At 48.9% G+C, this 13179-nt stretch overlaps 1 protein-coding gene across 3 annotated transcripts in view; it reads right to left on the reverse strand.

Moving 5' to 3' along the window:
- Positions 1 to 13179, reverse strand: part of Ube3b (ubiquitin protein ligase E3B) — a 50317-nt gene that overhangs the window by 5944 nt on the left and 31194 nt on the right. For all 3 annotated transcript variants that reach the window (XM_005396453.2, XM_013520336.1, XM_005396454.2), the window contains exons 18-25: positions 11226 to 11345; positions 7011 to 7187; positions 6795 to 6905; positions 4999 to 5136; positions 4509 to 4574; positions 3287 to 3345; positions 575 to 757; positions 4 to 115 (exon numbers count right to left, since the gene is read on the reverse strand). In XM_005396453.2, coding sequence (XP_005396510.1) covers positions 4 to 115; positions 575 to 757; positions 3287 to 3345; positions 4509 to 4574; positions 4999 to 5136; positions 6795 to 6905; positions 7011 to 7187; positions 11226 to 11345 — 966 coding nt within the window. The remainder of the gene's footprint in view (positions 1 to 3; positions 116 to 574; positions 758 to 3286; positions 3346 to 4508; positions 4575 to 4998; positions 5137 to 6794; positions 6906 to 7010; positions 7188 to 11225; positions 11346 to 13179) is intronic.

The following is a 13179-nucleotide window of genomic DNA, read 5'->3' on the forward strand; positions in this document are numbered from 1 at the left end:
TACCTTCAGAAACATGGCTCTCTCATCAGGTGTGAAGTCGGAGGCCAGAATATCCCAGAGCCAGATGATGACTCTGTGACTCCCATGAAAGCCACCGTAGTACACCGTGTGCTTCCTGAAAACAACCCAGACATGGGCTCAGCGCATGCCGATGGGCACTTGTGAACACAGGCAGGCAGGGTGACTTAGACAAGGGCCCAGGCAACTCAGACAGCGCTGGCTAATACTACTAACATCTCTTAGTGCCACAAGTTCATGCCTTTATAACCTCATCTTCCTGGAAGCTAAATGGGCAGGGAGTTTGAAAGCTAGCCTGCTGTTCCCAAGCAGATGCCAACCTAAACCACCATGTCACCACTTGCTGGAGCTTTAGTGTGACTCCAGTCCTCAAAGCTGGCTTCCACTTATCAGCTGCCAGGCAGACAAGGGGTAACAGCACCCTAGCTAGATCATGGAGGAGGAGGAGATTTGGTGAGGGGCTCTTGGGACAACTCTGCCAAGGGAACTCCGCAAAGCAGCAGATTGCTTTCCAGGAGGCCTAGGAATTTCACCCTTCCCTCCTCACTGCCCTTACTTTAAATCATCCAGATCGATCTCGGCGTTGTCACCAGAGATGAGACGCTGCAGCTCAGGGGCTGAGAACATTCGGATCCACTCGGGTTTGATGATGGAACGGAATCCACTAATGAGGGCAGCTGTCTGGTTTTTTATTTGAGTGTGCATTCGGAAATGTGCCATCAGATGGATGTAGCTAATTCTGTTAACAAGGAAGACAAAATCATGGAAATTAGGATGAGCTGGGCTGTTGTCACCAACGGGCTGAAGGATGAGTCTGGTTTCTGAGCCATTTTATGGAACCATCCTGGCACGCACAGTATCAGAGTGTCACCAGAATGATGACAATCATGGCCTTGATGACCATGCTCTTATCACTGCTTGCCACTAGGTAGGACTCAGGTTTTCAAGGGGTTTACTTGTCCCCAAAACCCTACACATTATACTGAGAATGACCCCCCCATTACGTTGGGAATTGAAGTGAGTCATTCTCAGAGGTAGAAAGAGGGCTCCTCTTAGTACAAAGGTTGTTTTCAAACTTTTTAATTTCATTCTTCTGGGCACAAATGATCATGATGTTATTTAGTACTCTAGTAAGCTTTAAAATAGAGAACTGACTCATACTGAAACGTCAGTCCGAACCTTGCTAAAGTAGACCAAAAGTCTAAAACCACGAAGAGGAAGACCAGCAGGATGTTTTCCGCAAGCACAGCTGCCTTACATCCAGGGTCTGCTCCAGAAGTCAGAGGAACTAACCCTACTTCCAGGCACAGGGGGCTCTGGGTCTGTCTGTACGGACACACTGATCTTATAGGACATGATGCAATCCTTTTGAACAGGTTAAACACATCCCAATAATCTAGCTATGGTGCTGATTTCTCAGCAAGCCATTTGCTCAGGAGTAAAGGACTTGAGCTTAAAGCTGGGGAGATAGCTCAGGAGCACGAGTGCCTGCTTGACAAGCACAAGATCCTGAGTTCAATTCTTGGTACAAAAAACCAAAAAAACTCCCCCCAAAACAAAAAAAAACCCACTAGGTTGGGCTTGGCCCAAGTATGACTCTCAGAAATTCCAAGTAAGCACAGTCCAACTAAATTTTTCCCCATAGTGCTCAGGTCTAACTTACTTAACTTGAAAATATTACTAGTAAAACTACCCTAGCAGCAATCCTGTACCTTCAAATACTTAAACATGAGTTTTTCTATTATTGCCGGTCCTCCCAAGTACTCTCTGTAGCAGGTTATCGCACTGCTTCATTTTACCAAAAGAGAAAGGAGAGAGAATGGGAAGGGTTAACACCCTCTGAGGAGGAACAGGCACTGCCAAGCCTTTTCCGTCAGTCTGGGTACAGACTACCCTCGCCCTCACACTGTGGCTCTAGGCTTAGAACACAGGCATTTGTGAAATGAGTTTTCAAGTCTGGTTTCAAGGCAGGGCAGGGATCCCAGTCCAACACAGCGTCGACCCAGCTCCTTCAGCCGTTATTTACACACCTTACAGGCATACAGTTCTTGCCGTCAGCTCTGTGCAGCAGCTCCAGGGAAAGGCGGCTTCCCTGGGGGTAGCAGGATCTACAGGACATGTCACATATCTGATAATGTGACCATGGTTCTCATTTATAAGCCCCTCTTTTCAGCCTGGCATCCTGGGAGCTGTTTTACAGCTTCTCTTGCATACAGACCTAGGAAGGAACAGCTATGGGTCGCAGGTGGGCAGGGGCAGAATATAGCCCACTCTCTCCACACCCACAGCTGGGTCCTCCTCTCCCCTCCTCTAACGGCCCCTGTAACCTGGGCTCTTTGTTCTAGTTTTCAAACTAATGCCCCGTAGCCAAGGGGCAAAGCTGGTGTACTTCAATCACGATGGAAACGAAGTCTGTTCTTCTGATTGTTCTGACAGTGAAAATAGAACTCCCCAAGCATACTGACCGACCAAAGCCCTGACCTAAGAGGACAGGATGTTCCACTGGACTGGACTGTGTGTCTGATCCAGACGACACACCAGGTGGGTCGAGCCCTCACCTGTCACTGAAGAGACTGATGTTCACATTACCAGTTCAAATGCCCAGCGGCACCTGGTGGCAGAACACTGAGACTGACAAGGGGGCCAAGGTCTGCTCCTCATGCCAGGTTCTGTTTTAATCAGGCAAGAGCAGGGCTGGCTGGAGACAGAGTGCTGAGGGTTTTGTCTCTTCAGACCAAAAGGGTTGACATTTATGACAGATTCCTAGAAGCACGTTATCAGTGACAATAGCTGCCAGGTTTCGGCGTCCCTTCTGATTTCCTACGTGAAGTCTGTGTCTGCGGGACTGAATTCATCACGGAGTCTCTTGAGAACAGTGTTTTCTACAATTGCCACACGCCATCATTTTAAAGTAAGCTGTGCCTTGAAGGAGTCTCTGCCTCGGTGCCCTCTGGGTTCAGGACAGTGCCTGACCGGCTCAGAACCCATCTGTCTGCATACAGAGCCATCATTTCATTCCTAGGAACACTGCGGCCTGCGTGCCTCTGACCTTACAAGTGCTACTGCAAAAAAATAAATCATCAATTCTTATTTTGCAAATCGAATTTAATACAACTCTGGCCTATGAACTGTAACCAGTAAATTCCATTATGATATTTATGGCCTCTTTCTACTTCAATCTATCTTAATAAATTCTCAACATAAGCCCGGGGAGCCAGAATGAAGTCTTTTCAAGTGGTGACCTTAAAAATCTAATTGCTGTACTCACTTGTTTTCATTTGTAACAGGAATGGTCTTCCCTCCAGGAATCAGTTCATGGCAAACAAGCTGGGGGAGAAGATGGGGAGTAATTACTAGAGAGAATTCTAATGGGGAAATAAAGCTTCCTGAAGAACAGAGCCCGATGCAAACATCCATGATAATGATGGAATTAAGATGGCATGTTCTTGGGAACGATCATTTTTCATAAAACCTCAGGGTTAAAACCACCAAGGAGCAGATCCTGCATGATCAATATGAAAGGTTTCTTCTTCTGTGATTCTTGTTCAAACATCTAAGCCAAGGCTCCAGAATGTCACAGAAGAAACTGCGCTGGTGTTTAGGACCAGAGCAGGAGGCTGAACAAATGCTGGCTCATCCATGCATGAGAATATGGTGCAACTAGAAAAAAATATGATGAAAGTGTACTGTTATTGAATAGGTGAAAAATAACAGCACATAATAGCACCTATGGTCTGCTATCACTCCTGCAAAATAACCCAAATTACATACACACTCCTGGGAAAAAGCCTGAAGGACAAGGACAACAGACTAGAGGGTGCCCTCTGGGCCCTGGCATTACGGGGTTTTTTACTTTCATCTTTATGTTCATATTATAGTCAAGCTGTTCTGCCAGATATTTCTCCAGCCTGGTTTTCCACAGATGCTTCCATGGAACACCAAGAACTCTGCTGAGCAGAGAAATAGCATTCTTTCCTTCTTTGAAAGAGTCTTTGGTCAACCAAGTCGGGGAAGCTTGAAGTGACCACACCTGCACTACTGCTCCTCTCACAGGCTTCTCAGGGCCCTCAAGTGCTCAGGGCTGGGTGACTTTCAGGAAGGCGGGGCACATAGGCTTCCCACTGGTGCCTACAGACACTAGTTCATCTCATGAAAGGCTCTGCCTTTGAGGCATTTTGTCCAGGTGGGCTGTCCCTACTCAGTTGTGATTCTCTCTTTGTAATGGCTAACCTTCACCATGGAAACGAAAACATGGTTACAAGTGGGGGAATCACCTTCCATCAGAAGATCCCAAGATGGAGTATGAACAAAGCAGGGTCTCAAGGGGGGCTCTCCAAGGGGGAGGCACACAAACGCCAGGTTGACAGGGAAGAAGTGGGGCAGTGGGAGAGCAGACAGACAGATCCTCAGCTTGCAGATCTCCCTTGAGGCAAACCTGAGTTGGGCAGGTCCTGGGAGCCTAGGAAGCTCAGCCAGGAAGGCCAACCTACCTGACCCATGACGTCCTCATCATAGGACAGCGTCAGGCCCAGGTCACCGATGTCCCCGTCATAGCGCTAAGGCAACAGAGAGGGGCCAATGTTAGGGCCAAGGAGGGCTATGTCTTTGAAGAGTTAACTCCTCCTTCCTCGAGGTGCTGCTGGGGCGGTGTTCACAACCATGCCTCCCACAGCTGGAAGCAGGAGGGCTGCTCGCCACCCTGAGGGAGGAGGTTAAACACATCCCAATAATCTAGCTACGGTGCTGATTTCTCAGCAAGCCATTTGCTCAGGAGTAAAGGACTTGAGCTTAAAGCTGGGGAGATAGCTCAGGAGCACGAATGGGAGGGCGTGTTCAAAAGGACATGGGGACTGCATTAATTACAGCAGCTCCTGTTCTAAGACATGAAGCCAGGGCAAAGCCGAGCCCAGCTAAGCCCGGGCTTAGCTGTGAGTTCACACTAGTGGTGGCTGGCTTAGTCATGCACCGTTCCACACTCACCTTGATGGAGGTGAGATTTTTATAGAACTCCGAGTCCAGAGAAGGAAGCTCATCCACGGAGCTGTAGAAGATGCTGTGGTGGTGCCCAAGCAGCTGGCTCAGGAAGAAGGAGGCGAAGGGCACGTCCACCACGATTCCCTGAGGGGTAAGACAAGAAGTTTTCAATTCCATAGTCCAGGATTCTGGCTCAGTGATCAGGCTGGGGAAGCTGAGGCTGCATGGGTGTCCCTCAGTGAACTAGCCCTCAGTGAACGTGCACTGGCGTTTCTAGGCCCTCCTAAGTTTCCAGTCTGGAGAGCCACAACCGCCCATTACTTAACAAACCCAACTGAGCTCCACCTGCACAGCACAGGGGCCGGGGCACAGGCTTCGGAGCCACATGGTCTGGGAATGAGATCCCAGCTTGACTACTACTGCCAGGCCAGGGCTGTGGGCATGCTCACTGCCAATGGGGCCAGTACAAACTTCTCAGTTACAGGAATCCAGAAGCACAACACTGATGCCTGCTAGGTTCTCAGGAGCCGTGGGCACAAGTGTCATGGGCACAGGTAGAGAGCACAGAGATAGGCTCTTACTTGGAAGCTGGCACGCAGCTTCCAGGAGGAAGCTACCTAAGGGAGGACTGGGGGGCACAAGGCCTTTGAGTGAGAACCACAGGTGTGCTACAGGGGTGCAGCTCAGGTCGTCTGGTCCCTGCTATGTGGGGGAAGGTGAGTGAACCATGAGACCAGAGCCCATGAGCTGGCTCCAAAGGGGCCCCCATAAGCTGGCTGCAGTGTGCATGCCATCCCAAGGGCTCGAAGTAGGGAAGTGAGTTTTGCACTTTGTGGTGAGTACAGTGGGGGAGACAGTCAGGGACAGGGCAGGCAGCTGAGCTCCACGGCAGTAAGAAAAGCAGACAGACTGAACGACGGCAGCGGCTGAAAGGGTAGGGAAAGGTGCCTCGGCAGATTTAGAAGGGTGGGTTACGCGAACTCTGTGGTGGTGGTGTCAAAGAGGACCACGAGGTTGAGGTGTGAGCACATGCCGTTCCCAACACAGAGCCAGTATGCCTTCACTGTTCTCATCAGTGCTATGCCTGGTGCAGGGAAGGAAGGGAGGCAGACAGAGGCAAGGCCTGGGGGATGGAAGGACACTCGGAATGTATGAGGCCACACTTCTCAGCTGGCCCAACCAAACAAAAACAAAAATATCCACTAGTAAAGCGTATAAAGCTGTCCTCCTAAAACGAGGAGTAAGCTTCCACACGTAGCGATGTGGCTCTGGCACATCACTCCTCCCTCCTCAGGTGAGGGCTAGCTGAGGACCCAGGCTGGGATGGGTTGGAATTCTGCTTCTACCACTTAAGTAGAAAGAAGGCTCCTGAAAAGTGAGTTCTCACAGTTTTAATCCTCTCATTCTTAAAGAACACACTCGAACATCACAGGACTGTCATGAGGATTAAGCGAGATGACATATGTAAAGCACCTAGCAATTATTTCAACAAATGTTGGTTCCTGCCCCTCACTTTGATCTACCCTAATATCAGGCTGTTTACACAGCTGGGCCTGATCCCATACACCTACACAAAGTTAGCAGTACTGCTCACATTTCATTTTTTTTTTTGTCTTTTTGAGACAAGGTCTCACGATGCAGTTCAGGCTGGCCTTGAGCTCACTTTGGAGACCAGGCTGGTCTTGAATGCGCAATGATCCTCCTGCCTCAGCCTCCTGAGTGCTGGGATTACAGGTGTGTGCCACCACATCCAGCTCACATTTCATTTCACACTTCTATTCCACATTCCCCAGTGTGCCTACCTCGTACACAGCCTTCCCCAGCATCTTCCCCACAAACTCAAACAGCTGCAGGTAATTCTCGTGGATGTAAGATGTGGGCGAGGGGTACAGTCGCTCATCCCCACTGGTTGTCTGCCAGGCAACAGGACAGGGAGAGGTGGAGGTTATACTTTGTCCTTACTTCTCTAACACCTCATGTTCTGCTGCCACCGACCCCACTCACACCCCCTTGGCCACCTTGAACAGATTGAGAGCTGGGTCAAACACCCTCTTGATGATCTCTTCCAAGAACTCCTTGAACACGCCGTCCTGATCGATCCCGGCCTCATCTACCCCAAGGTCATTGACGAACTTCACCCGGATCACACCCTTCATGGCATGCTGGGAGAGCTGTCGCAGCTGCTCATAGCCGTCCTGGCAAGGGCAGAATTACAGCCTATTAGGAACCATGGCCTCTGCATAACTCCGGGGTTCCCCGCCCACCCGTGGGAAGCTTTCCCAGTGCAGTAACCAAATGTGCAAACCAGGACATGCAGGCACACAGAAGAGACAGTGGTTCTCACTTGTTTTTAAATGAGAGCCTATTAAAAGGAAAGGTTCATCTCAGGGATGTGATGGCCTTGCTCTCTGGCAGAAGGAGACTGGCCCACAGGGATGCAGAATTGCCAGACAGGGAATCACAGAGTGAGCCACGACAAGCTCTGGGCCATCAGACAAAAGCTGGAAAGAACCTAGGATAAGACAGCCCCCCCCCTTTAATGCTAAGAATATGTTTTATCTCATGGGAGAAAAGTCAAACTTACAGAACATTATGAAATGAAAAACGCAAGTATTCCCCACCCCTTAGCTCCTTGAAAGCTACAGGACCTTGAGAGTCAAGCTGAGGAACCAAAGTTCTATCCTGAGGGCAAGTGGTAGAAGGGTTGTAAGAATTCAGGCAGGGTGCAACATGGCTCTATTAGAGGTAGAAACAGATGGACAGCAGAGGACAGGGGAGAAGTGGAGAGCCCAGGGTACAGCAGCAATGCTGAGCCCGGCAAGGGCAAGAGCTGCGGGGAGGAGAAGCCTCAGCAACCCCTCAGCTTGTGGCCCTTTGCTGGATGTAGCTCAGACTTAGCATGCTGGGGGCACACTGAGCACACACAGGGCTCTGGTTTTGATCAGTGTATGTTTCCTTTCTAGAACTCAACACACACAGCCCCCAGGATAGAAGTTTAAAATTCTCCTACTAAATTTTAGAGTATGTGTCTCTTTTTTTTTAAATGAGTGGGTCTCTTAATTCTAATCTGTCGAGGGCTTCCTAGCTTCTGGCCCTGTTATCCAGTGGATTACCGGTACGTGGGGTGTTCAGATTTTTATTTCTGAGCAGTGATTACAACAATCAGTGAACAGGACAGAATACACGGAGGAGCCCTTTGGCAACATGAGAAGCCCTATCACCAGGTAAAACTGCTATCTTTAGATAATATCACGTAGGGAGTTACAAGTCAACCTTAATGTGCTCCTGAGGCCACCTTTTCCGTTTTAGTCACAACTGCAGTGCTGTCACATGCTTTGCTAACTCTATACAGACTATCTCATAGCAGCCACCCATCTGCCAGTCTGGTCACCTTATCACGAAGCAAATGAGCTATCTACCAGTGTGGGACGGTTTCTGAGGGACCCTGGCTCTCTTCCTGCCATGCTTGTTTGGGGAGCCAAAGGACTGTCTCCCGAGGCCTCTTAATCTCATCAGGGATTAAGCTCCCAAGTTGCTGAGCTAAGGAGAAACGACCCCTATACCACCAGGAGGAACAGGAACATGGTTTTGTGCATGTGGACATAGAAAGTACTTTCTACGCACAAGAAGTCTGAGAACCATGAGGTCGGATGTAAAAAATGGAGAACTAGGATGTTACCAGGCAGCTGTAGGCTAACGGAAGATCATTCTGTTGGCATCATATTGAAGATGAGTGGAATATTCCCAAGTGCCCCTGAGTGTGTGCAGATTCACCACTCTGCTTTAGATCACACCCCCCAACCATAACCCCGTGGCAGAGACATGAGGGGCTGAGGGGACTGAAGAGGCTGTGAGCCTCCTAGAAGCAAGGCTTTTCAAGCTGGCCATGAACCAGGGGCAGAAGAAGAGCTCAGGACAGGCAGGGCATGCTGGCTCACGCCTATAGTCCCAGAACTTTGGAGGCTGAGGCAGGAGGATCATAAATTTGAGCTCAGCTTGGGCAAAACAGGGAGATCCTGTCTCAAAAAATAAAAAAGGCTGGGGATGTAGCTTAGTGAGAAGGCCCTGGGTTCATTTCCCAGTACTGAAGGTAAAAAAAAAAAAAACTCAGGACAACTGACATCAAGTTTTCGATGCCCCCTTGTGTTCAGATCAAGCAAAGGCCACTGGGCTGTCATTTTAATAGCCAAACCACCAGATTATTAAACAAATGCCCCTCTTCCCTTCTTGATTCACCCTCATGATGAAGTATGTGCTATGCTCTCATAGTAAGGAGAGAGGAAAAGGACTTTGCCTAAAACCTAAGAGAGGCATTCTTCCATCTCTGAGGAGGGGGCTTTGTTTTAAGGGGTCAGCCCCGCAGAACCGGGTTGCTGAGTGGTTTCGTTAGCGATGCCACATAAAGAGGGAGCTAAGCAAGCCCACTGCTCCCAGAAGACACTAAGGCTACACTACACTCTTCTGAGGTGGTTGCTGTCTGCCTGTGGGGGAGTGTGATGGGTGGGGGGACATGGAAGCTGCATCCAAGTTTGAGGAAGGAAGTGGTGGCAAAGGGAGTTTTACAACACAGCGAGGCTGCTTCTTTCTTTGAATAAAAGCAGAGGTTGCAAACCAGTGGCCCGCAGGTTGAATTCAGTGGGAGTTATCTGACCTTCCAGGCGCCTTACAAAATTAATTAGTTCATGGCACTTGAGTGCCCTTATGCCTACTTTAAAAAATTTATTTATTTTTGTCTTGCTATATGGTCCAGGCTGGCCTCAAACTCAGTACGTAGCTCAGGCTGCCTCACGATCCCGTGCCTCAGCCTTCCAAGCGCTACGACTACAGGCATGCGCCACCATGCCTGACTTATCTCTGCTTTTAAGAATGTCAAAGACATCAACTGTTTAAAACATACCGTCTTTTCCAACAGCTCCTGGTGTCAATCACCAGGGGTCAGGGGAACTATAACAAGCTGTCTGGTAAGAAGCAATACCAGCGTGGCAGGGCTGCACTGTGGCAGAGATGAAGGGCTGCTGTTCGGTGCCACATGCTGGTGGAAGCCTATGTGGCCCTGTGCTGCCACTGGGTCCCTTGTTTATCTTATACCGACAGAACCTGCAAATGAGGAACTGTGGTCAGAGTGGGATACCAGGTCTACAGAGCAAACACGGCAGATAAATCAAGCCAAGCCTCTCCTGGGATTGCAGACTTGCTCAAATGTCAATGTCACTGCTGGCAGGATCTGCACTAATGGGTAGGCTGTGCACTATCCAACTCAGGGAAGGCCGTAGCATGTCTGGGACAGCTGTCGTAGGGACACTCCTTTTACCAAGAGAGGGTTCCAGCAGATTGTTGTCAGGGTATAAAGAATCCTATCTTGGCAGAGCACACTTTGTGATAGGTTCCCACAGGCCTTACCACTCACCTCATAATAAATCAGTATGACAGCTTTCTGACATACAGGGGAAGGTATCTCAGGACAGGGCAACTACAGTGGTACCTTGGTTCACAACTTAATTCGTTCCACTATGCTGGGGAAAAAATGGCCATGTTCCTGTCTGTGTATAAAAGATGTTTGTGCATAAAAGATCCTGTGGTTATGTTTGTCACCTGATGCAGAGTTCCCAAACAAACAAAAAAATTTTGTCAAATGCTTCTGTTTGCAAACAAAACATTTGTGAACCGAGGTACCACTGTACTTTATTTTACATGAAGTTGCCATATGCTGGTGACTTGAGACACTGGGTTTGGCTTCAGTGGGCAACTTTCCTGGTATCTCGTAAGTTTACATGTACAAAGACTTTCCAACTCTGGGATAAATGTATCTCTGCAGGGCTCAGTCGGCAAAGCACCCCATTCCACCTGTACAACCTTCTCAGGCAGGGGTATAGTAAAGTGCCTGCTGGGACAAGGAAGTCTGTACAGACCTGGAAACAGCAGTGCAGTCACTGCAGCTGACATCCTGTCCTCATTTCAAAGAGGCGTGAGGAGTCTGATGCTCTAGCCCAGGGACTGTTGGGAGCAAAGGAAGACACGGTGTATCCCCATCACTACGGGCACATTTAACCAAGCAGACTGTTCAGAGTCGTCTACAGGACAAATGGCCTGTGTTGGCTCCTGGAGCCTTGATTTCAAGGTCATGAGGCCAAGACGTGATGAGAACAGTTCAGAGGCAGTAGATCATCCACTACAAAGTGGATGTGACAGAGCACAGTTCTTTGCAATCAGCTTCTACAGGCTTCACCACTCACCTCCAACATCCGGGACCGTCGAATAGTAATGTGAGTGACATGAGGAGAGGCGGAGCTGGTTTCCACAAGCCCCAGTTTTTCTTTTTCTTTGGTAACCATGTTTCGGAAGAGGAGAACTCTCTGAAATGAGCAAGGGTAGTGGGGGGAGACATGACAGAAACAGGGTCAACAAATGATACTTCCATAAAAACCACTCTGCAGAATTACTGAAATTTAAGTCGTGTGAGATGCAACCAGAATGGGATGCCTTGATATGTGCTGCTGGTCTCATGAGAATATTAAACATTCTCAAGAGCACTTTTGGAAATGAGAAATACAGCTGAACTCATGCCAAGGGAGAAGTGCTCCAGACAAAGTGGTTAAGCTGCAGCCAGAGCCCAGCGAGGGCTCCAGCAAAAGAGCATTCTCCTTATGCAGTAAACTACCCATCACAGAAACTGGGCGGAAGAGCAAGCTACAGAGGTGCTTCCCCTACCTGCGCACGCTTTAGGGGAAATCAATACTATGAATTTAAAACACAGAAACAACTCAGATAATTTTTCCTATTGTCAGAAGTGAAAAGAGGATCCCACAGTATAAAAGTTCCTGGCCTTTCTGTCCGCCTCCTCTGTGCCCCAAGTATACCACTGTCCCACCAATAATATTTCTCAGTTAAGACTTGGATAGAACGGTCTGCCTTTAGCCTTGAGATTCTGATGAGGCCTTTACTTTCTACTTTTTTAACTACTTTCTACTTTTTTAAGAGATGGGGTCTCACTGTGTTGACCCAGCTGGCCTCAAACTCCAGGGCTACTGCTGTCCTTCTGCCCCTGCTTCCTGAGTTGCAGAACTACAGGCCCACTCCACGGTGCCAGCAAGGCACCCCTTCAGGAAACCAGGAACCCTCGTATCATCCTGGGCTTGAGAATGAAGTCAGTGGAAGGAATGCATATGCCAACCACAGCTGCTTTTTTTTTTTTTTTCAAATGGCAATCTTCCTTGAAAGTCCAGAGCCTTAGTAAACACAAGAATAGTACAAATGGGAACAAAAACAATAGTAATAGGATTTGCTATGGAGGGGGAAGACTAGTGTACGCTCGCTTACTTATCCCTTATATTAACTCTATAAAGAAAATATGATTGAAGCAGAAGAAGTAATTGTCAATGGCCCCTAAGAAGGGAGGGTGAAGGCATTTCGTGGAGGGACTACTGTTCAGCAACGCACCACCAATTTAGAAACAAGGACTGAAGCGCCCTGAATAGTATCACAAGCTGTGAGGGTGCCAAGGCCACCCACAGGGAGAGGGGCTGAGGACCCAAGGAGGAGGGTTGGTGATGCAGCCAAAGAACACGCCCACCTCTTCCGTCTAGGACAGGGGAGCTGCACAGGTATTTAAGTCACGTGGGGCCATGTGATATATACGTCCTGACTCTTCCCGTGACTCCAAATCTTTAGCATGATCACTAAAAGGAGGGGAGCTATTTTGTGTTTTGTTTTCTTCTGGTACTGGAAATCGAACTCAAGACCTTGTGCTTGCCAGGCAGGTGCTGTGCTGCTGAGCTAAATCCCCAGCCCCGAACTATCTTTTCTTTTGTCTTTTTTTGTACCGGGAATCGAACTCAGGACCTTGTGCTTGCCACACAGGCACTTGTGCCGCTGAGCTACATCCCCAGCCCCAACCCCATTTTGTGGAGCCTGAGGTGGAAGAGGAGTGCCATATCCAGTTGATCCACTGTGTGCAGGGGCAGTTACATGGAAGCAGAACCGCAGGGCCATGGCAGAACCAGCCTCCCAGGAATCACAGAAAGCCTAGATCAGGCTCTGGATTCCCACAGGATGTGGAAGAAGCTTTAAAGGAAGTTCATCCAATCCTGAAGAGTCAGGAAACCTCAGCAACCCAGTGGACAGCAGGCTAAGGATCACTATCCTCACTCTGCAGATGAGGACACCCCGACTCACCCAAAGTCACACAGC

The sequence above is a fragment of the Chinchilla lanigera genome, unplaced genomic scaffold (genome assembly GCF_000276665.1).
Source record: "Chinchilla lanigera isolate Chin_1 unplaced genomic scaffold, ChiLan1.0 scaffold00054, whole genome shotgun sequence".
Taxonomy (NCBI): domain Eukaryota; kingdom Metazoa; phylum Chordata; class Mammalia; order Rodentia; family Chinchillidae; genus Chinchilla; species Chinchilla lanigera.